The sequence below is a fragment of the Dermacentor albipictus genome, unplaced genomic scaffold, assembly GCF_038994185.2.
Source record: "Dermacentor albipictus isolate Rhodes 1998 colony unplaced genomic scaffold, USDA_Dalb.pri_finalv2 scaffold_17, whole genome shotgun sequence".
In the NCBI taxonomy this organism is placed as follows: domain Eukaryota; kingdom Metazoa; phylum Arthropoda; class Arachnida; order Ixodida; family Ixodidae; genus Dermacentor; species Dermacentor albipictus.
In genome coordinates, this window is record NW_027225571.1 from 338109 (window position 1) to 363009 (window position 24901).

Here is a 24901-nt window from a genome sequence, read left to right on the forward strand (position 1 = left end):
CATGTAAAGCGAGACCTGGAGTGCAGTGTAACCCTCGCTTCTGCGAATAGAGAACTGTTTTGTGTGTTGAGAACCGGAAACCATTTTTATCAGCCCATTGTGTAAGATTATTTAGTATTTGTAGTTGTCGTCCGCAGGTGGGTAGGTTCGAGGCGCGGCAAGCTATTTGCAAATCGCCGACATATATTGAGTGCATAACTGATGGTGGATTGACCGTCTTTACAGAGTTCATTTTGACTACACATTTTTAACTGTCGCAACAAGACCTACTCAATTTACAGGAGCGCTGACCCGCCATCAATTGTTGGACATGAAAGGCCATGAAAGGTGTGCGCAAGTTTTGGAAGTCTCTAACTGCTGGCATCATGGCGCATCATCCTTTTCAGTCTCGAACAGTCCTTAATGGCGCTTTCAGCCAATGAGCGTTGCATATTAATCTCGGACTGCGACTCAGGTTACAATCGAAGAGGGCCATTGCGTAGCACCCCGTGAACTAGTCCAGGAGGTGCAGTCCTCGAGATGATGCTGCAAGTGGGAAGAACACTGCAAAGCAGAGAACTAGAACTGCGACGCCAATGCTTACGCAGACTGCCATATGGAAAGTGCAAGCCGGGCAGCCAGCATGGGAATGATAGGTAGTACACGGCTCTGGCCAACTTCCCTATGGCTATAGCTAGCTTTGATACTTTGCGAACCATGGGGCTTTTGTCTCAAAACAGCGATCTGTTGGACGCACGAGCCCTGCACTTGCACGTCACGAACGGCACGCGCGTTAACCGCGTGACATACCATTCTCAACAGGAAATCAGCGAGCGCAACGTCTCAAGAAACGCGCCGCGGACTGTTTTCGTTGCGATACAACTGTCCCACGGCAGGCTACACTTCCAGGTGATAAGCCCTATGTTCAAATCATTGCGCCACGGACAAGCCGAACCGGTGCAATTAGTAGCGGTTTGGCTTACCCGTTACACGGGTTCAACGCATTGAAATAATTCTCGAGGCACGCTGCAACGTATCGCGGAAACGGCATATTTTGCCTTCACATACTTTTGAAAGAGGCTCGGGGGCCCCTTAAATCTCTGCCAGCATGGAAACGCACCAAAGAACGCGCCCATGTACGAATCCCAGTACGGGAAATAGAAGTGCCATTGTACCACGTTTTATTTACACACGCCCATTCGTCATCTATACGCACCATATGTATACATGCAGACACCCATACTACTACTCACCATTGCAGTTGCGCATTGCGCTCCTGGGAAGGCGAAATCTCGGGTTCAAAGGTAACAGCACCCAAGAAAATATTGAAGAGCGAATAACTGGCCCCAATCCCATTCAGCTCAACCCACGTTCAAAAAACACGACCAGAGTATCAGATCAACTCGTTTATTCGGTATATCAAAACATCACTCATCCAGAGCCCATCCCATAAGCACAGTACCTCGAGGAAACTTCCACCCTTTAAATAAAAGCTTTCTGCTCGACAACTTACTGCCACGTGCTCGAAACCCAAAGCAAACCCGCTCCTGTCGAGTCACTTCTGGCTCCGATTAGTCTCGTGTGCCTAAATCCTTTCACAAAATAATCACGGATGCATAAGGTGTGCCATCAATGCCCGACTGGTCACACGGAAACACACAAACGGACCTTAGGGCGCAATTTTATAGCAAAATAAGCTTCCTTAAAGAAATAACTCCGTGCGCGTGTGGCGCTAGTAGCTAGGCGTCGCCACGCCACTGCCACGAGTAACAAAGCAGACGTCCAGCTGCAAAAAAAAAGGAAAGAAAAGCTAAGAAATAACCTGTATACACACAGGGAAGGTCCTTTTTCAATTACCTGGCAGATAACTACGCAATCAATGCACTTAAAAAATTACAGGGAAGGTACTTTTTTTGATCAGCCGCGGTAATCAATTGCCATTTGGTACTTTCTGGGATAAAAAAGTCGCCCATTCCGACCTGCACTTTTCTGCTACACTACCTACGGTAGACATGAATGCTATAAATATGACATGGGGCGAAACGATGGCATCGGGTACCTTGGCGCTCTCCTGTTACTCAAAAACACCCCTCCCACCCGCCAAGCTCCCAATTCTCCCATTCACACTTCACCAAAGGCACTGGCATGTGAAATACCATCCTCAAAATGACATGCCCGACATTACACAACGAAGACATGGAAACAAAGCTAGAGCTGGCATCCTCTATGTGAACGTACAAAACGCTGCCCACAACAGAGATACTTTACCCGTCTCAACCACTTACGTACCGCGCTTATAGGCTGGCTAGAAGGCTCATACGTGATGGAAACACTGGCGTGGCCCTGCCTACCACACGGCTCACGGCAAACTTTTTACTCCGCCCGACCTCGCACTTAAAGGGCCCCTCACCAGGCCACAACGAATTTTCGTTATACGCCGGAAACTGTCACGTGTCTTCTAGAGCTCAGCCGCAATAATTTTACGAAGTACATTATTCACAGATATTGAAATATTTGAAGTGGCGCGAACCCACAATTTCACGAGGCGCGCGCGCGTCACCGCAGACACTCTCCCCTTGTCAGCCTCCGCAAACGAAATTCCTTTCCTGCTTTCTGCCACACCGGAGGATCGTATGACGTCACGGATGTGAAAGCATGAAGCGAGAGCATCATGAAAGAGGATCGTGGCGGTGGAACACGGCAGGAAGAGTCGTTTTGTGCGCGCGAATGCACGTCTGGGAAAAAGCAAGCAGACGAACTGGTAGTACATCTGCGAATGCATGCGCATGTTTGTCTTGACCTTAATTCGTCTATGAAGCTACAGGTTAAGCAATGATCTTGCCGAGCAATTCTCGAAGCCACGTTACGCTACGAGTGACGTCACAGCACTGTCATGTACGTAGGCGCACTTGCGATATTGACGCGGTCTAAGGCTGGGAGCGCAGCGCCCGCGAGAAAAAAACGTCGTTTGGTTTGAAAGTCGCCCTTTCCGCGGCGCGTAGCATGCAAGATAGTTATAGCTCGGCGAGCCAGCGCGTAGATGCCACGGCGCATGCGGTACCGCACATGCGCACTGGCTTCTACGCTGAACTGAGTACAGAGCTATAGCACAGCGTGTTTACGGGCCAGCGGAGCAGCGAAGACTGCAGCTGAGCGCCGTACGAAAGGAAGAGCTTTCACTCAGCGATCACTCGATCGGGCGAGCGCTTTGTTGCGCCACCTGACAAAAAAAAAGAGGTTGGAGTTAACATTACGAAGCGGCAGCACGCGGCTAAACTCTTGCTTCAGGTTTCCCACCGCAACCATCCATCTCAAATCGTCGCTGATCGGCCTCGTTGCTGAAACACATCCGAGGGTTTTTCGCCTGCAGGCGAGCCAGCGCCGCAGACGAGATGCTGCTGTTCGTGCGCATGGTCGCCATTCGCTTCGCGAAACGCTGGTCCGCTGAGCGCGCTCCGCTGGAGGGGAGGACATCGACAAGCGAGCTACGCCGTCCGTAGAAACGCTAGCCGCTCAAGCGCAATGGCGTCTACGCTTACCCGCTGAGCTTTCTCTCTTAGCAGACAGGATCATTAGCGAGCATTGTATGCGCTGCGCTCGCTAATAACTTGAAAATGGCTGGACCTGGCAAGGTGCCCTTTAAGGAATGTGCAAAATCTATCCCATCTCGCATTCCCAGCAATTAGAAATCCGCAACTTCACGACTGGGCTCATTTGCAAGTTTGGACTAGCATTAAGAAGAGTCGGAGAAGTCCGAACATTTCACATAAGCTGGTCCAACAGCTTTTAGTCTGTGGCTACGTAAAGCCTAGCATCTCAACACCGAATGACATTTACTAACAGAAGGCGACAAAATAGCTCGCATCCCAGTTCTGAATAAATAAAAAAGAGAGACCGCCAATTCCCACTTAAACCTTTCCTCAGAGCACGTCAACCCTCCATAAAAACGTACTAGCAATGACGTATCTTCAAGCTATATAGGTAACGAATAAAAGCAAGCATGCAGCTGTTTGCACTGCGTGGCCATCGTTTAGACTTGTTTTTCCTACAAAACATTTGGGGGGGGGGGACTCTCACTAGTGTGTATGGGGAACTGCAAGCATGGCGGTTCAGCCAGCACGGGAATGGTCGTAACACGGATTCGCCTAACCTTTGTTCTTGCTTCATGCGGCACGACTGCAATATTTAACATTGTTAAACAAATACTGTTATAATCAATTCTGAATGAATATACATGTGCATTGGCTTATTCCATTTTTCGTCAAAACTTAATTCGGGGGTTTCATACGTTCCAAAACCACGATTTGATTATGAGGAACGGCGTAATGGCAGACTCCGGGGATTTCGACCACCTGGGGATCTTTAACGTGCCCACAGTGCACAGGACACGGGCGTTTTTACATTTCGCCAACACCTAAATGCGGCCAGGATCCGAGTGCGCGACCTCGTGCCCCGCAGCGCAACACCACAGCCGCTAAGCCACCACGTAAGGAATAAAATTGCTACATAAACTACAGCTTAGCCTAATCTACGTACTGCCATTCCCATGTCGGCTGAATCGTCACTGCTAGAGTTGCCTCCTGTAATTTTAGCAGTGAACTCTACAGACAATCATAAACTTGAAAAACTAGCTCAATTCATTGGTGGGTTCTAATAGAAATCATAATTTACGCAAAGCTGCAAACCTCACTTCTGACTGTCTCATGTTACACTGGTCCACATAAATCGTGGGGAGGTCTTGGCCCGTGCAAGCATCATCACAAAAGCTGCAGGCTTGCAACATAAATTTTCAAGCACATACAAGTTGAAATTGAATCCATTGGCTTGCAAGAAATAACTTACGAAATAACTTAAGTTTGTCTCACAGTGGGGAGGTGAACTCGAAGAAACATCCGCTGCATAGTAACCCATCACCCACTTCATGGCTTTCAAGGTGATCCCACCGTTGGCCATCTTCAGCCGTGTTCAATATTTCTTCGTGTCTTCGAACGATTCTGGCGTCATCTTGAACACGCCACGTTGCACTACTATAGATTCCCCCCAGAGTCCCTTCATGATGAGCATCAGCATGGCAGTTAACACAGCTGCAATGAATGCATCACATGCTGGCACAAATTGTGACCCAATGATTATACCCCAAAAGCAGAATGAGAGGCAATCACTCCCAGCCAATGATGCAGTGAGCAATACTAAATCCAAACCACAATTAAAAATTCTCCACACTAAATTTAGAAATAGAAACAATAAAATACTTGAGATATTTACAGGTAACCCATTTAGCTGAGAAAATATGGTCCCGAAACAAGGCGACGCGATTAACATGAAATACCAGCATTAAGAAAATTTGGAAACTGCAACGTCAACATAAATTCAAGTGTCCACGTTACACCTGAGCAGACAATGAACAAATCAGGAAGCATACTACAGCACTAACTTTTGAAGCACAAAACTGTACAGGCTGTAAAACCATTGCAGTGAAAGCCACTTTTGTTCAATCTCAAAGCAACACACAAAAATGTAGCAGCTTCAAGTCTAGCAAACATGGTTTTGTTCTGACAGCGATTTCAAAAAATTTCCTACTTGCATCTAATTGTGTCCATGTCTGGGTTGACCACAACTCTGCTCCACAATTTGATGTGCTTGAAAAAGTTAGTCCAACAGAAAAGCAAGAGGCGCAGATGAAAAGTTCAAATACAGAAACCCTCACCAGTGCCAGGCTGGCAATAGCCTTCCACAGTGAATGCATATTAGCTAGTTGGAAAACAGTAAAAGCAGAAATCCTTGCTCAGCGTAGGAGTAGGGCTATCATTACACTATGCTACACGAAAATGTTCACAGAAACATTGACAAACCAAATGAAGCAAACTAAACCACAAGATAAATCTCAGCCTAACCCCAAAGATTAGCTCACAATCAGTAAACATGAAACAATGAGATCATGTAACAGGTGCACCTTACTCTGTTCTTGGCTGTTAAGCTCCTTGCCACCTATAAAGCACATTTAAAGACACGAGTCGGCAATAGCATAAAAGCACGAGATCGCTGTTTTCCCAAAAAACTTCTATAAATCCCAAAACCCAGTAAGACATTTAAAGGGCCCCTAAACCACCCGAAGGTCGAAATTTAGTTGTGGTGTTGCAGCAGTGCACGAGTCTATAACGAACTTGTCTGGAGAATTTCTCTAAACAGCGTCGTACTAGCAGAGCTACATGCTTGATCAAAATACAACTGACGCTCGTTTCGCTCCTTCCTCCGCTGCGCTCAGTTTGTCGGCTGATCTCCGCCCGAGTGCTCCTCCAAATGACACGCGACATAAATCACTGACAACCCGCTCTTCTGAACTGACCACTTCGGGTTACCGACACTCCGACCTCGGCAACCCTCTGCTGCTGCCGCGCCAGCCCATGCTTCTGCAAAGCGTGCTGCAATGTACCCTCTGTAGCATGTCGGGCATACCACAGGGCATCCTCAAGAGGCAGCCAGTGTCACGTCATTTCATTTTTTCCATTCGGCGATTCTGCGGTCAAGCATGGCAGACGGATGGCTTAAGTCATCGCAACACTGCCAGACTGTTCTCGCAGCTACTGCATTGACCACGACTGCATTGGAGCGAAAGAGATTTGGCACTTGTGCTGTCGGCGGTAGTTACCGATGTGCAACTGCACACAAGAGAGGAACACGACAGAGCAGGGAGCTCGTGCACCTACTAGCAGACTTAACTGACGCCATAGGCTTTTGGTTCAACCAATAAACAGTGTCTGCTCCTGGCGACATCGCCCTCAGCACCCTGGTGACGTTACGAGCGCTGGCGACACCGTAAAGGCCCGAGGAGCACGGGATTTTGTTCGGCATCGTTCATCCTAACGACATTCTGAACTCGATGCGCAGCATGTTTACTTGAAATGTTTAGAAATATCGGAGGTAGTTTAGGGGCCCTTTTGGAAGAAAGCATCAACCCTACACTAATAGCTGTTAATGTCACAGCTGCTGTTCTGGAAACGCAAACATGCTAACGCAAATATGAAGATAACGAAGGCACTGGAACCACGTAAAAAGCATTTCAACGACAGGCAGCTAGTTAAGCATGTCTGCTGAGCAACTGGAGCTGACCAACCAGGAACATCTTAATCGGAGATTCAACCCTTGCAGCAAGTATCAAACCAAAAACCAGATCAAGCAAATGAATCATTTCAGGTGACAAAAAATCTGGCAGTCATCATACAAACGCAACACAAACGGATATTTAGTCCCTGCCCTGCCCAGGAAAACTTTGCGAAAACCAGACAAATCGGCCATTGACAAAAATTGGAGGACGCTTAAGCTTCGCTTTCAAGAGTGGGACGCGACAGCGTTCCCGTCGACCCGCCAAGGGGTATAAGACAATGCGCTACGGCACAGCAATCACTTACGATGCGCCCCGCATCGGACTTAGCGCCCACCTATCACGCGGTGAGCGTCAAGCAACGCAGCGTTCGGCGCGGCGACGAAACGTGCGCCTGAGCGAACGAAACGAACCAAAGAACTCGGTGTCTCGGAGGGGAAACGATCTACGCCGCCAGAGAGATAGATAGTAATCTAAACCGGAAGCACGGCGAAGCGTCGTCAGGGGAGAGGGAGTCCCGCGACGCGCCTGGCAGCGGTCCCAATGCGCGCGCGGCGCTCCTCCTGTCGGGGCAGCGCCGTACATTGAGAGGAGGGGGTCTTCTGTGTTTGCCGCAAGATGGCTCTGCGTGTGCGGAAAGCGCAGAAGAAATGCAGCGGAAACGCACTTCGCAACTCGTGTAATTGTGACTTCTGTACGTTACATGTTCATAATTACCGATATACACCGCAGTATAACTTTCCACGGCTCGTTTCGAAGGCAACACCGCATTCACTAGAGGCGCGTTTGCACCGCTTGGAAGCATCGAACTCGTGGCTGAGTGGTAGCGTCTCCGTCTCACACTCCGGAGACCTGGGTTCGATTCCCACCGGGCCAATCTTGGAAGTTGCTTTTTATTTATGAAGCGCCTGCCGTGATTTATCGCTCACGGTCAACGCCGCCGACGCCGACACCCGACGCCGACGACACCGGCTTTTCTGCGACACGAGCTCCTTAACGCTATCGCGTTAATATAATTGTTGCTCAATATGCAAAGGCCAAGCACTCAGAAGCTTGAATAGATCCTTCGTAGTGAATAATTTAACTCTAGCAAAAACTCCATTAAATAACATCACACACATTCCGATCAGGTGGTAAGAACGTATGAATTAGCCAATTCCTCTCCACACAAATAAATATGACATACCTGGTGCGAAAACGCTGTAAAGGCACTGAAGTTCTAGAATTGGTGAATGCCATTCTTTTGTGTCGACGATTGCAAAAAAATACCCATTACCCAACTCCCAAGATCTTGCCTCCTAAGGATGGCTCCTAAAAATGGCAAACATGACCAGCACTTTGCGCAATTTGGTTCACTCTCCCATTGGTGAGAACTGTGAAGCACTTCACTTTGTCGGGGTGCATATTACAAGTGCATATCCTAGAATGGAGAAAAGCCAAAGCTCGCTAAAAGCAGCTAACACTACTCTGGACCCTTACATACCCACCCTGCGAGCCAAAAGCAACCAAATCTTGCACTACACAAGCCTTTCAGCTTTCGTCATACATTACATACTGCATAAGCTGTTAGCGTGTACTACCTATCTTTTCCCACAAATTCTCCAATCAATGTAACTTATCGAAGCGCTTAGTTAGGGTAACGGAGCTGCACGGCCGATACAATCCTGGCAGTCTTGGTGGCTTAAGAATCTTGAAAACCCGTACGACAGTGGCTAGTAGTTTACTGTCCAACCTCTATTTAACCTGTCCATTTGTCATTGGATATATTTACATAAAGCAATACGTTGGCTATATTTTGCACATATAAATTTACTAAAACCAATATGTTTGGCATTTTATCGATCTGTGCAAGAGCAACGCATTCAAAAGTGAGAAAAATGCATTCCTGTACCATTTTGTAGCCAACCGTGCATTCCAATGAAGCTCCGAGGCACCCTAACAAGCAAATTTTCACTTGCACTGCTTAATTTGGCTGTTTGGTGTCCCACACCTGGGCATATTTTCATGAACATTAATGCGGGCACAGACAACTCATGAACGCAGATACGCTCACTCTGTTGCTACCTTCGCAGAGAAAAGTTGTGACAGCAACAGTCTTTCAAGCTTGGCATTAGCGATTGATCTAATCAAGATGCAGCACAAATGTTTATGAGGCGAGCAACGAAACAGGCTATGTGTATCGCATACTAAGCAAGGCATATAGGAAGACAAAACAGTGCAAGCACGCAAACAGAAGTTTGGTGCACTATTTTTGTCAAGTCCCAGGTACTCAGCTCCTTGCCGACTGGTTATCATTTCAATGGAGATAAGTCACTTGTATGCTTGGAATGAATGCTTCGTTTGCCTTAATTTTGTGTTAGCATCAATATGCATGAATTACATCACAGTGATCCTGTTACCATGTTTTGATGAGCACAAGCATCATGGCTTGATCTGGCTTAAGTCATTGTCTTTGCAATTTCAATTGCAGCATCCATATAGCGAGACCTGAAGTTCATGCCATGGCAACAATGCACAACTATACCTGCAACTAACATGGCTACAACAGGTTGAGGGTGGTCACTTCGGTCAATTATTGCCACAAACTGCCATAAATTACACAAAAACTTACAAAAAAGGTGTTCACTGATCTGCAATATTGAAATACGTAACCTGAAGAACAACTTTCTGAAATGGAGTAATTATTCAACTTGAGAGCAAGTGACAAATACTCCGTTTCACTTAGATATCAGGCACCGCTATGAAGGCTAGCAAGACCTCTTGCGATCGGTAGATGCAAAGTACGAGACTTTAATGTCAAAACATACAGCAATTAATAAATGAAAGGTATCGGACGTTAATCCATTGGTGTCTCATTTTTGCAGCCAGCAGCCACTGCATCACCCACAGACGTCCACAACACAGTGTCATCTATACTGGAAGCACAAATTTTTATGTAAACTTGCGCCCACAAATTGTAGCTCTGATATATGAAGTAGACCTTGTGTACAAAATGTTGCCGATCAGGAAACTGTCTGGTAAAGTGCGCAAGGCAAAGACACCACTCGCATAGCTTCCATAGCGTTGCCTACAACTTATGAAACGGAGTATAAATGACTCAAAACAGCTATCAACTTCACTGTGCACGCAATTATCGATCAAAATAAGAGAAACTGCTCAGCGTTGGTGTGCACAGTACTTCGTACAATGGAATTGTTTGTTTAAATATGATAACTGCGTAAACATCCAGCCTAGTTCAAGAAGTCACTAGAAGTGCATAGCATAAAGGTATTGACCAGGGTCATAACATGCACTTGAAGTACTGCAGCCTTTAAAATCATTGCATTCACTATGCTATCTCATACTCCAAAGTAGTTGGGTCCTAATTATTCCTTCAATGTTTCGCACACACATGCTAACTTTGGGACTGCCATCCACAAAACAAATACCCTTTGCAAGAACATATATACCAATAACATCAGTTTTTGAAAGATGGTGGAAGCTGCAGACAAATTGTAAAAAAGGTCGCCTTTAAGAGAGAGGACGTCAACGTAGCAAAGCACGAAGAAAAAGGGGCAAAGAATTCCACTGAACCCACGCAAAAATTGCAACTGTCTCTTAAGCACAGTACCCTAACTAGCACTGCATTGTAATGGGCAAAAACAAATAAAGCACTGCACGTCATTCATAACAGGGCCAAGAATTCATGTCAGAGCTCTCAACGCAATTTCATGTTCATGAAGGTCATGATTATAAGTGCACTATTTAAGAATTTGCTGCATTGAATGATAAAAATATAAAGAGCACTTCAAAAAGGTAGTCAGTTGCATCAAAGAGCATCAATCACGTTAGCAGCAATGGTATGCAAGTGAAAAAAAAATATGGTCACAGACGGCAGAGCAGTGGCCCAGGAGGGGGACGTATCACCTGATTGTGCTATTTTGCGCGGGTTCCTTGCGAAGGAGAAGAGTGAATGGCACCCCCTAGAACATAAAGACGGGAAAACGTGAATGCAAGCCGCATCAGAATGAGAAGAGCAAAGTGCTTGCCATGAAGAATGCGCATCCAATGGAGTTCATTCACCAATATCTCCCCAACTGTTTTCAACGCAGCATTACCCTAGACGTTAGCAGGAAAGACGAACCCACACCCATACCCTAGTAGCACGCTTTGTTGCCTCAGTGTGGCCACAACGTTAGCTTCTAACATTGCCTTAACGTGGCTAGCGTCCTCTTTTTGCAACGTTAACGCAACATACATAAGACAACGTTGAGACAATATTGCTCCAATGTTACATCAACTTTCAGTCAATGTTAAAGCAACTTCTGGAGACAATATAAATGCAACATTGCTACACCTTTTTATTTGCACACATGCAACGTTGACAATGTCACTGCAATATTGCCGCAATGCTGTCATAACATTTCAGAAACTTTGAGACCGCATTCTAAATCACTGAAATATTTCAGCTATCAATGGTTGCTGGTCAATAAAATAATCTCGTGAAAGGCTAAACAGTCTGCAATGGTATCCTCATACCACAACGGTTACGGCAGTTTAAGGTCGCAAGAATGAGCAACTGACCATTACTCCTTGCTACACAGTGATGCGGTGCTGTGCTATAGAATACAAATACTTACAAGGCTGCACAGCACAACACATTGTTTTTCCATACTTTTCAGACCGCTTACTCTAAACAAGTTCTTTATGTAATATTCATCAGCTCTCTACTAGTGCTCTTGATCATCTAGATGCTACAAGCTGCCGTAACCTGAAGATACCACTGCACGTGGTTATTCTGACAATTAGAATGATTTATATATATGGGTGCACATCACAAGTAGCCATCATTTGTTTCTGATAACGCTATTTTATTTGTCAAGAACTGAATCAACTACACTAGCATCAAGCTTCAGACTGCTGTATAACTGCACTTTAGCTTGGCATACAGCTAGTTTCACAAATATAACTTAGAAAAAGGAAGCAGACATATAATACACTTAATATTACATGAACACATTAGCACAGCTTGAAAAATGTGCCATGTGAGCTTACATTTCACTAATATGATTTATATTATTTAATTACTTTATAAATATGATTATATTATTTAATTACTTTACAAAGAAACTTGCAACAATCTACAAAACAGCACACATGCAGCCTATTTTGGCTACTCAGGAACAAAAACCATAGCTAATGTTTTGAACAGTTACTAGGCGCATTATCATAGCATGAAAACACACACACCTCTGAACTTGCATGTTACAAATATCAAACACTTCAGTAAACTATTTACACAACAAGAATAGCATGTGTTGCATGTGTTGCGGACCCCATCCGTCCTCGTTCATCACTGCGAACTGTTGTAGCTGACCACCAAAACTGAAGCTGACAGCTTATCAGAGTTGTTGGTGTAGACCATGCGTGCTCTAGGTTGTAAAGGGAGTATATTTTATGTTTTCCTTTTCAATAAACCTTCAGTTGCTAGTCAGCACCTGTACAGTCTTCTGTCTTGTCCCTGTTGCTGCACTGTTTTCTTCCAAGTCTCCTTCATCCCTTGTTTGGCCATGTGCCGTTGCACTGGAAAACTACAAATTTAAAGTACTGTCAACATTTGCCTCAAAAATTCAGCACATCTAGAAACTTCTTGTCCCCTTGTCCCCTGGTGGCCTCCAGCTGCTCATGATGATGGTCTGATTCATGACATCAAAGGCGAAGCTGCATCCCTGCAAAAAAATAAATAAATATGTAAAGAACCAAAAATTTTCTATCATAAGCATCTTGGTGGACACACTTCCAATAGCAAAACCTCTAACAACAAAAAGTGCAACATTAAGTGCAGGTTGCTGACACTGCTCAAAAATATGGATCAAGGATGAGGAAAAGTAAAATAACATATATACTTGCACTAAGATATCTTCCAAATTAACAAAACACTTCCTATTTTGTCTGCCCCCAACTTAAAACCAGAGGTTATTTAAACTCCAGTAATGCATGCAATAAAATGCACATATTTATTAGGAAATATTTAGTGTTGGCGCCTCTAAATTGCTGATCTATAACTGCCAATCATTAAAGTACTGAACTGTCTCTTACCGTTTCTTCTGTCTTGATGGTGCATAACGGAGCCATTCGGCAATCGAAAGATGTATTTGTGACTCCGTGGCCTGTGCGAAATTGCTTTTCAGCGTTTCTGAAAAACAAATGAAAAAAAAAAAGAGAATGAATCATCAAAGACAAGGCTACATTGGTTGGCTTGGAGAAGAGGGTTAAAGTAAGATAAGAGAAAGCCTCATGGCTTGTGCTGAACAACGGCCTCATCACCCTTCGCTATAATAGGCAAAGCAGAAAACCAGCAGGGTGATGGCATGCCAGGAAAAGCCCATGCTATCAGTATAAAAAAATATACTGCTTATGTTCCTTACACAGGAAATGCATTCAGTGCTTCAAGCCTATGCATTGTTAACTGACAGCTAAAAATCATGGCATGCTGAAATGCGAATGTGCGTATGCATGCTACACATGAGAGATATATAAATATAGCACCTGTGAGGACTTGGAGCAGGTATAGCCCAATAAATGGCCTTTTTCCTTTTCTCCCAGTCAGAGAAAAGTCCTGGGCCAACGTGTCACACATGCATCTCCGCATAATTTTGCGTACAGAATCTTGCACTGATGTGCCACCGATTCGCGATAAATGGGCCATCTAGAAAAAAAAAGACATCCACATAAAATTTCATGCATGTGTACTTGCAGAGCAAAAATTTAACTTACGAGGTCTGTCCTGTTTTTTTCATCATGAAGCTGCCACTGCAATTCTTCCAGCCTCTGATGAGTTGCCAGGGGAAGCAGTTCAAGAATGGCACTGCTGACAGGTTGTGCACACGGTTGTTTATTTTCTGTGATGGCTTGCTCTATCCTTTGGATGGATTTTTCCAGGCCATCTACCTGAGCTCTTATTCCCTTCACCTCCTTGAGCAACTTTCCAAGCATGGCTAAAACAAAGAAGAGAAAAGTAACTTGACCAAGCTAAAACATTTCACTGTAATGGTTTTAATCTTATGTAAGCAGTAACCTAAGTATGTCTTCATTCTTTCTACAAGCAAAGCAATCCACCTAAGAAATAGTAGTAACAGTTAAATAAAGGATTCCTGCCATTTCTTTCTTTAACCAATAATCTGCAAAGGGCCTAACTTAAGTTGCATGAATAACACTTTGCATTTCCAATACAAGAACACCATGCAGAAACATGCACACGTAACTTCACAGGATCCTTAACACAGCCAGAGTACTCGTGCTGCAATGAAAGGTATAAGAAATGCAGATATAAAACAAATTATTCAACAGTCAGACTTAAAAATGGTGAATTAAACATATGCAAATATTCTACTGTTAACATAAGTGCGTTTTCCCAAAAAGTATTGACTAAATTTAGGGGATCTACAATAACAGTGAACATATTTGCTTGTAAACGCACTGAAATAAATTAAAGACCTATTGCACTTTGAAGACTTACTATTTACATTCCACTCCCACTTTTGCTATAGCTCCACATGGAGCTGTAGAATATTTAAGTAAATGAATAAAATTAAATAAGATTAACTTATGGCAATGACCAATATGTGATCATGTGGCTGCTACAACTGAACAGACCAACTTTTCCATGCTAAATTGTAACACCATGGTTGGATGCAACCTAAGTGCAGTGAAGCTCCGCCCACATTTGGGACCCCCACACCGAATTCCACTGCAAAAAAATGTAGTCAACTGTTAAAGCTTTTGTGACCTAAACAAGAAGCTAATCACCAGACGAAATGATAAGACCAAGAATTTTGATGCTCATGCTTGCTTGATAAATTAAAACACTAAAAGCTGCTCTCATTTACTGTACTGATTGGCCAGCAGAGTAATATAGAGAATGTGAACCATGGCCCAGTGTTACCAACTTCTTTTTAAAATTGTATCCTACTACGGTAAAGCTCACAAATGCGGCAGGCACCTGCATATGACACCAACAGATGCATCACCAAAATTAAACACATTCAGTAAGGCAATGTTAGAGCAACACTGTCTATAAAGTGCCTAATGTAGAAACATTCGCATGATCATGCAACCTGCACCTTCCCTGTATGGCGGCCAGAAATAAAGGTTTGCTGTCGTCTATCTATACGCTCCACTTATGAAATAATCAACTATAGCCCTTCTATAACCTTTACAGAATTAAAAAGCACCTGACCAGACTGTACATAAAGTTGGACAAATTCTTGCGACCTGCAACTCATGTCGCAAGCATAATAAATGATTCCAAAGGCTGACAGCAGCCCCTACCATTTTGGTCAAGCTTCCTTTTTTCAGCAAAAGAATCGCCATCATCTAAAGCCACTTCCCGGCTAGGTGGGGCCTTTTGTATCTGGGGATCCTGTGAAGCAAGTGACTGGGGCTTGAACCGTGACAATTTCACAATTTTTGGCGGTGGTGGTCGTGAAACAAACTTCGCAGTTTGTTGCGAAGAATTAAAGCACTGTCCTCGTAGAGGAACAGGAAAGTCGATGCTCTCTTCATCTGAAGACTCCAGGCGCGCTGGTGGCCGCCTCTTCCGCCTTTGCTGAATTGTTTCAACATCTGAGGCCAAATCTGATGTGAATTCTGCTTGCTGCTCTTTTTGTCTAGCACTTTCATAGCTGCCTAAAAAGAATGAATGTAATATTTATTGCCCAAAAAGAAATGAAATGCAAAGCACTAGTTTTAAAAAGACAAACAAAAAAATTTATAGAACTGTTGAACACTGAGTGGTGAAAGAAATAACAGCATAATATAAAAATGACATGTCCAAATTAATATGTTTAGTATATTCATCTACTCAAAATTTGCCACCTTCACTAGTTTCAATACAAAAGCAACCAGTTCTGGTACTAAGAGTAAACAAATTGTAGATACCTTAATTATAAGGTTCAACGAAGATAACTTTCAAGCTCAAAGTTTAGCTAACAATACTGCCAAAAATATACCGATCTTACTGATAGTACACGAACTTAAGCTACCAACTTGAACATGTTTTTAGAAACTTGGGCAAGAAGCTTACCACATGTCCACAACACTCGACATCTGTAGCTAGTCCAGTCGCTTGATGGTGGTTGTTGCTCTTTGATGGCAGTAGTTATCTTTGCGGTGCTCTTAAATGGTGGCCACCTAACTGTGTTTTCTGAAATCCACGAAGTGGGCACGACGGAAACTTCATCTTCATCTTCAAAAAGAACGATGCTGTATGTCTTCCCCCCTGAAATTATAAAACAAAGAAAACTGAATTAATGCGATGGAATCCTAGCCACGGTGGGTGCAGTTTGATGAAGGTGAAATGTGAAAAACATGTATGTGGCGAGTGATGTCAGTGCAGATTAAAGAACCACTGGTGGTTAAAATTTATCAGCAGCCCTCCACTATATGCCTCTCGCCCGCCTTTAAACTCACGTCATTGTGAATCAATTCATGTGCCTTATCTACCCTGATAGGCAAGTTTTATATTTTACGAAATCAACCAGTGATCCCCGAAAATATTGCCTTTCCTATTATTCAGCAATGCAACTGCTACACTTGTACTGCAGGTAATGATATGGTGGAATGAGAGGTTTCACATTTCGAAGCTGCACATGCATTTTTTAGAACACAAAAGCGGAAGGCTGCCAATTAATTTTTGACCACTCAGTGTTCTTTATAACATGCACTGACATCACACACATTTTCACTCCATCAAAATGTAGCCACTGTGGCAAGGATTCAATCTCATGACCTTGAGAAGAGCAGGTCCAATGAAATGAACAGTTTAAATTAGCAAGTATACCAGCACAGGCTATACTTGTCTCATTTAGTCCATTCATTTCAGTGGACCAAACCATGGCATGTGTGCAATAGAGGAAATACTGCATAATTATCTCCTCCGCTTGGCAAGCACATGCATTTATTTCTAATTTCATCAACAGGCCACACAGAAAGATCTTGTGAAAGGTCTTTAGCAGCAAAAACCAGGAGCTCTGAAGACGGCAATGGTTGCGAATACAAGTCAGCCAAAGTTGTGAAATAGTGCCCACAGATGCTGGCCCCCGACACCGATTGCAACATATTAGTTACTAATACAATGTGACCTTCTTTAAGCTGGACACAATTATCCAGCCTGCCAAGCTTTAGCACAGTTCCTTCAAACTCTAGCAAAGAGTACTGTCTGCCTTGAAACCCTGGTGGCACAGGTCCATTAGAGTGCTCTCCTGACAGTCTTGGGTATGAATTGAGAGAACCTGTGGAAACATTACTAAGAAAGCGTTTCTCACTGAGGCGCTTGATAACCTGCTGAAGAGCTCGAGCCTTCGTCCTTACTAGGGTCTTAAGTTTATAAAGGAAGTTTTCAAAAACGAAGGCTGAAAAGTCATCAAGAGGGCCAAATCTTCTGGCATCGTCAGCTAGATGCAACAATGAGTGCACGTTATAGACATAGATCCCCTTTCCATATAGGGAGCCAGCCTCAGCTACAAACTCTTGAAGAAGGTGCTCCGCCAAGTCCACGTTGTGCACTGCGTAATCTGGGCATGCAAGGATAGCAATAGCAGCACTAAGCTTCATAAAATGGTCGTAAAACTTTCTTTCCAAATTTCCTTGGAGGACAAGTGGTCCATAGTACAGTAGAAAGTTCCTAAACTCAACCGCTTTCCACTGCTCCAAAAATTGCAGTGATCGTGGCCTGCGCTTCATGTCACTTGGAACATACAAGTTAAAACTAGCAAGCATCGTGGATACATGAAGCTTTGACTGTGATGACATTTTTGAAGCTGATGGCTTTTTAGAAGCCCAATAACAAATGAGTAGTTTCTTCATTACTCCCAAACAAACCAGGTGCATATAGTCTAGTGGGAACTGTGTGACCATCCCAACACCAAAACACTGCAGCGGAGACTCGCTATGGTGGTGATGTTCTTGGGCAAAGCTCCTGAAATCTTCATCAGTGCGCAAGGGACTGTCATGGGAATCAAAAATGATTTTCCTGTCAAGTGCAGAGTATGCACCCTTTTGAGTGCACCTTTCACATCCAAAATAGGCTGTATGGCCCTTAATGCATTTGATGTAAGCCCTTGCTGGGGCATCACACACAAATGCATGGATTTTCACAGCATAGACCTTGCCATTGTACATAAGGCTCTCCTCAAGCAGCTTCCTTATTTCGGAGACAAAATCACTTAAGTACAAGGTCACATCTCCAGGCTTGCTGTCACCCTCATAGAGAGCAGCAACAAATGGAGAGGAGTGTGAACTTTCCTTTACAAGCACGAGAATCGGCCAGAATTGCTTTCTCGAGCTGCGGGAGAGCGGAAGGCCGTCTACGTTCACAATGAGTGACAATGTCCGACAATCTGCAGGAACATGTGCAACATGTTCTTCCAAAGAACGAGAAATTCCAAAATAGTGGTAACGACCACCGGTCATCACTGCCAGATCAGTATGCCTCTGCGTCTTTAGCAATGTTCTAGCATCCGAGGGTAACTCTGGATGGTATGGCTTGAGCACTTTAAGCAGGGAATTCAGGTGTGAAGCAGGCAATTTACTATTAATAGCCCATACACGCAAGTCGTACTCTAGACACTGAGTAGCGGCACCAGACTCAGGTGTCATCCTATCTTCACACTCCACCAACTCGTCATCGTCAGAAATCCGCGACAAGTCTGACGTTGCACTTCCTATGTCAGAGATGCCGCTAGAGGTGCCAAAATCTGACAAGTTGGAACTGCGGCTTTCATCTGCGTCCTCGCCTGGCACTGATAAAGAGGATAAAACGACATTATGCGACAAAAAGGCGTATTGATCCTGCTCTGCTCCTGATGCGCACAATCTGCTGTCACGACCATTATCAACAACGGCCAAACAATTTTCTAGTTCGCCGTGAACAGCCTCTGCTATTCTTCGGCGTCGTTGCCGAATGGACACTTCACTTAGTGAACGCTTCACTCTCTTCATGATGCAACGAATGTAGCACTTAAAACCATCACGAAGGGCATGGCTTTGTGCCAACCAACACGTGTTACAGCACAACAATGAGTAGAAATCACTTACCACTGAGGTCATCCTCGGAGCAAGCCTGCGCCATTTCAGTTGAATTGCAGAGAAGCTACAAGAAAAAAAGCACAGGCACGGCGACTGCAAAAAAAAACTATGCTAGAACAACAAAAAACGCGGACTTTGACACGACTGCCGCTGAGTGGCACGTTTTTAGATGAGCGCGCGTCGCAGGGCTGGCTGTCGCATGGAAGAAGGCATGGAAGAAGGAAATGGGCTCTCGGCTGTACCGCGATTTGGATTTGTGATGATCTCCATGGCCATTAGACTGCGGAGCGTCAGTGAAACCAGAACTCAATTTTTTCGGCAGTTTTTATTTAGACCGCCTGCTTAATAAAAAAACAGATATTTCAGCTGTTTAGAAATATTTTCGATACAGGTATATATTTTTACATCAGTGTGACATAGTTAAGTACACTTGCACTGCTCGCCAGCTGTATGCACACCACATGCAAGCTTGCGCTCGAAGCAAAAAATAAAAAAAATTAATGTAGTAATGGTGAGGAGAAGTGATCTAGCTGGTACCGGCTTTTCTATTTGGGCTTCAGAAATAGCCCGAGAGGGCAGACAATTATAGCCTATAGCATGAATGTTATAGCAATGTCATCGTAGGTGGTTCAACATTTATTCATCATTTGACAATATTGCTGCAATGTGAAAAAGACCACTTTAGAGCAACGTTATCAGCATGTTGCTTGGTAACATTGCAGCAACATTATCTAATGTTGAAGAATGTTAGCGCAACATAATACAACATTGGCAATGTTGTTGCAACGTTGCAGTAACATACTGTGCTACTAGGGTATCTACTTGAATACCGCCACTAACTACAGGATGCCTTATCACTCCTCATCTACTTCAACTACAAGTGCCTCGTATTTCATAATGTCTGGCAGAAATCAAGCTGCACAGCTCACACATCCTGCCTATTCAGTGCTCAAGGTACTACAGAGAGTCATTTCAGCAGTCAGGTGATTGCCTTATTTCCACTTCTGTGCCCATGCCCCAACATCACACACATGCACACACACTGCTGCACAGAGAAAAAAAACACTTCTCACATACAAGTTTATTCCACAGAGTACAAAATGGGAACAGGAGCATACGGAAGGGGAGAAACAGAAAACCCCAATGGCCATTCTAGTTGTGTGGCAAAATTATATGAGATGGCGCAGAGAGTCTATGAACTGTACAATAAAAGTGTGTGAACAGGTAATGAACAAAGAAAAAAGATGGCTTAGCTATTGTGTTGCCTGAAGAAGCAGTGTTACTGAAGGTTTTGGAGAATTGTGTGAGCATTAAAAAAAATGACATGCCAGATGTGTTGAATTTAATGCGCACATGCAGTGTTACACAATCATACTTTGTCCGCACCTAGACACCGTCGAAGGAAGCCACAATCATTTGCCCTTCAAGAGCAACATGTCGGAATGTGTCTGCCGCTGTGTTGCCCGCTACGTGCCTGCCTGCTCTCTTACACCAAAACCTTACGATTCCTTTTGGTTTTTTTTTCCACGACGGCGAGAACTAAAAACAAGCGAGGCCATTGGAGCTGTGCACTAAGGGTGTGGTGAAGAGCACAATAACGCAATCCAGCAGCAGAGGAGGGCTTCACAATGCCAATTTCTTGATAGCAATGATTTCCCTTATGTTATTTTTCTCTCTCAGGGGCCTGCTATGCATTGTGCCACACCGCCCCGGAGCGTGAACATTCCCAAAGCATCATCCCGACCATCAAGATCATCATCATCAAGAGGACCAAGGGCAAGTAGGCAAGAGGGTAGTAGTAGCACACTTCTAGGGCAGACAGCTCAAAATCTGCAAGAGATACAAGGGGGGAGAAAAAAAAGACAACACAACACACAAGGTAACCTGAGTGAATGGACCTTTACACGACAGTTATGGAGCAACAGAAAGTAGGGCAATGACTCACCTGAACTCACCTTGAGTACACCACCCCTTCGTACTTCAGTCTTTTACATAAACATACCCTCCCCGCCAACCTGCCCCCAAAAGTGTAAACTGCTATCTAGCATGCAGAGCTCGCAACTTCAAGCCAAAGCCCAGATTCTCTTAACGCTGGATTTATACATAAATACACATCAATGCCCAGGCAGCTCAAAGTGATTGCATTTCACTTAAAGGGAAATGCTATGTTCTCAAAACTGTGCATGCATCTGCTGGCGCTGTAGCGTACAAGAGAAAAAATTGTATTAGAAAAAAACTACTTTTTGGTCTTTGTTTAATTACAGTAGAATTTCATTTGATGAAACCTCGAGCAACCGAGAAATATGTTCCATTTACTGTAGAAGATGTGCAGGGCGCAGCACTGTATGCCAATCTTTAAAATAGCAAGGCATCAATAAATAAATGTAGCAGCTAATTCGTCCGGTGGATTGGGTAGTCGGCAATTTCTGGATCGACTAGAGTGTGCCAGTTTTGGTAAACGCAAAAACACTGCCCAGTTCTCGAGTTAGTGGCTGAATTAGCACAAGGTTGTGCTGGTGGTCGTGATTATCAAACGGTGTGAAATTTTTTTTACGGATGGAAATTCTGGTTCTTCTGGACATCTATGGGGGGAGTGACAGTGCCATAGAGGCGCCCCCGACCGCACATGCGATGCATTAAATATCTGAAGTGTTTACTCACTTAACTTTTTGTCCCTGCTTTTTGAATAAATAATTACATTTTGGAGTTTTAACAAGCCAAAACCACAATATCATTATGAGGCACGCTGTAGCGTGCAACTGCAGATAACCATCCACTTGATGCACGGCACACTTGCCTTTTTTTTTCCGTTCCACCCTGATCGAATGCGGCCCTATCCGCCAGAATTTGATCCTGCAACCTAAGGCTTATCAGTGCAGCACCAAAGCAACAACACACCACCGTGGCATCTGCGTTTTAAACATGGATGTTTGCATAAAAACAGGGGTTGCAAGGATAGTATTAATATGCCAATTGCAGCTTTTTGAAAAAAATGACTTAACCCTGCTTTTGTGCTACAGTTCACACCTACAACAATTCACTTTGTTATTTTTTGCATAACAAAAATGCAAAGCCAGCCAATTCATAATCACAGACCCATTTAGAGATTATACTGTAATTTATATGAATTCAATGTGCCCCTAAGCACAGTACAACTTCGTCAATTCAAATTTCACAAAGCAAGACGATATTTTTAATGACCAATTCAATCACGAAAGCAAGTGCACTGCAGCAGCATACATTGTCACGTTTAATAGCTTTACTTTTGTTTCCACAACACTGAAAACAAGTACATTTTTTTTGTATGTCCCTGGTACGTGCTTTTAAGGGTGCAAGTGACGGCTCAACATTTTTTTCATCTGAATGCACTCAAAGTTAAACTACGTTTTGTGAACCTGCCACATAAGTGACCTTGCGCATGTACAGGTCATGCCTAAAAAAATGAGGTACTGTAGGTAACGAATGGTACAAAGAACCATACATAGAGCAGTTGCAAGAGCACAGAGCTCCCCCTTCAAATGCTCCAGCGTAGCGAGACACTTAAGCAAGCAGAAACATTGTTCACAATCCCTTGCAATTGTCAAGGCTAATGCTGCGAAGATATCTGTTGCGTGCAGCGACACAATAGCCCACACTCAGTCATCACAACTCTGTCCCTTGTGCGTTAAGAGAGCACTCTTCGCTTTTGTAGTTGTGAGCTAGGAAATGCACGAATTCTGGCAAGAAGTGCCTGTTTGAGTATGGGAAAGGAGCCTTAAAACACTTAACCACAATACGAAAGCGTTGCTGATCTGTACGCGAAGATCCATATACACATGAGCCAAATATTTTTGCTCTGCATGCAGCAGAAAAGTGTCAATCCCGTGTCAAAAACGTTGAAAATTTCTCTTTCCCCTACAATGTCACCAATGCTACGTAGCAAGTGGGCCTAAAAGGTAATGTGGGATTTCATGATCATGAGAACATTTTCAGTATGCTATCACTAATTTTTGGTTAAAGGGACTGACAACCGATTTTTAATGTCCTAGTTTTTTAAGCCGCAACGCCTCAGTAGTGTTTACACCTGCAGCAGTTACTCCTAAAGGCGTGTGGATGTTTTGCAAGCAGAAGTTTTTTATCTGAGCAGCCTCTAAGTAAGAGACCCCCTTCGAGCAACGCTGCGAAGTGAGAGCAATGTCGATAGCCAACCTCGTAAATTGTGAAAGCCATCCATTGTTCTGCTTTCACAGGAGTATAACTACGGCTAACCACCTAAATTATGGCCTTTTCAACTACATTTAAAAATAAAAAGCTCGTGCAATAAGTTCACGTTGTTGTACAGACCGTTCTTGTATTTTGCCGATAGCCATTATTTTGTCGATAGACAAGCCAACTAGTTAGCACTGCCACTTTTCTACTCGCTACAAACAAAGGCCTATCTGTACATTATAAATTAGGAAAAAAAACGCACAACAGAAAAAAAGTGTGCTGCATTTCAATATTAATACAAAGACCAGAAACTGCGTAGACTAATACAACATAACCTCGATACATCAAACAGCGCAGTAAACGCGTAACAGTTCAATATAGACAGAATTCAATTTATAAAATCACGTAAAAAAATGCATCAGAAATTTGTACGAATCAACCAATGAAACAATCGCGGTGCTGTAAATACACCCTCTGTCAACAATGGCAACGATGATCAAAGACCGAGAAAAGGTCATGAAATTGCATAGAGTCACAGCTGGCTCCCTCAAGAAAACGCATGTGGCTTAGCAACTACAATAAAACCTCGTTAAACCATACCTGCTTAAACAGTAGTTTCGTTTTAAAAGTAGTAAATCCCCGACTCAGTGGCCATTGAACATAATGCTTGTTGTATCCGCATAAACCGTACCAACTTATTGCGTACGTATCAGTTAATACGTAGCGTTTCTACTTTACGTTGCGCAAACATGGTGGTGCGTCGTCTCCCTCGGGCAGAACAACAAGCCTCAGAACTCAGCACAACGGCCTCCAAGCGCCTTGTGCATTTGCATGATACATCAACATCATTTTGGTGCCATGCCAGAGAGCGTTCTGGCGTCGTGCAAGCGAGAACTCGCATCATGCCGAAACTCGCAATAAAAAATACGCCGGGAGCTCAGCATAGAACAAAAATTAGACATCATTCGTGCTACCAAACGTGACGCGAAGAAGTCGGCGCTAGCATGCAACATGGGTCTACTGGTGACTACGGTGCGTGGCGTTTGGAATGCAAAGTTTATCGGCAGTGCTGCTGCGACCGCGAAGAGATGTTAACTACGAGGTTCGACTTTTCATCATCGTTGCCTCTGTTGTTGCCGAAGTGTCGCCTAGCAAGTCAGATGGACGGCACAGAAAGCGACAGCACGGGTGATTCAGGCCCAGCAGTGGCAGAAGCTGTCCACTACTTCAGCCTCATGAATGCAATCGTTGCGACGGAACAGCACCCCACAATGAAAACGTGCCCCGAGACTTCTGCAGCGCTACCGCGTCTGTGCATGGAGAACATGCAGCGCCAATGAGGAATGCCGAGAAAAGAGCGCTGGCTGAAAAGCTGGCTAACAGCTTCAGCAAGTTTGAGGCCACTGTTGCTGCTGCTAGGCCCTGGCGACATCAACCGACAATAACATGTTTGTTGCGCGAAGTAAATAAATACTGCATGTTTTCTCCCCTTGTACCACACTCTCTCCAAGTTCTATTTTTGACAGGTAAGTGGGAAATCTCATGCTATTTCGGTTAAGCAGTACT

General features: G+C 44.1%; 1 protein-coding gene, 1 long non-coding RNA gene and 1 pseudogene across 3 annotated transcripts; all 3 read right to left on the bottom strand.

Annotated features, from left to right (window-relative positions):
* Positions 1 to 1370: 1370 nt before the first annotated feature.
* LOC139051975 (uncharacterized) lies at positions 1371 to 4944 on the bottom strand. Its single transcript, XR_011509641.1, has 2 exons — positions 4822 to 4944; positions 1371 to 1765 (listed from the first exon to the last, which is right to left on the bottom strand). It is a non-coding gene; the product is annotated as an uncharacterized lncRNA (long non-coding RNA).
* Positions 4945 to 12307: 7363 nt separating this feature from the next.
* On the bottom strand, positions 12308 to 19796 carry LOC139052003 (uncharacterized). 2 transcript variants are annotated; one of them, XM_070529072.1, is made up of 7 exons: positions 19157 to 19754; positions 16146 to 16340; positions 15392 to 15748; positions 13838 to 14058; positions 13610 to 13769; positions 13160 to 13256; positions 12308 to 12789 (listed from the first exon to the last, which is right to left on the bottom strand). In XM_070529072.1, exons 1-7 carry the CDS (start codon positions 19188 to 19190, stop codon positions 12762 to 12764), a joined length of 1092 nt encoding a protein of 363 aa, XP_070385173.1. In that variant the 5' UTR covers positions 19191 to 19754; the 3' UTR covers positions 12308 to 12761. The 2 variants fall into 2 exon arrangements, with proteins under 2 accessions (XP_070385173.1, XP_070385174.1); XM_070529073.1 differs by lacking the exon at positions 15392 to 15748 and having other exon boundaries at positions 19157 to 19796.
* Positions 19797 to 20210: 414 nt separating this feature from the next.
* Positions 20211 to 24901, bottom strand: part of LOC139052002 (far upstream element-binding protein 1-like) — a 53470-nt pseudogene continuing 48779 nt past the window's right edge.

Excerpts from the sequence above, each read along its gene's own strand:
- LOC139052003 (XM_070529072.1), bottom strand. The coding sequence starts at position 19,190 with ATGGCGCAGGCTTGCTCCGAGGATGACCTCAGTG. Across the intron at positions 13,770-13,837 it reads AAAAAAACAGGACAGACCTC|ATGGCCCATTTATCGCGAAT; the intron begins GTAAGTTAAATT and ends TTTTTTTTCTAG. Across the intron at positions 12,790-13,159 it reads CCATCAAGACAGAAGAAACG|GGATGCAGCTTCGCCTTTGA; the intron begins GTAAGAGACAGT and ends ATTTTTTTGCAG.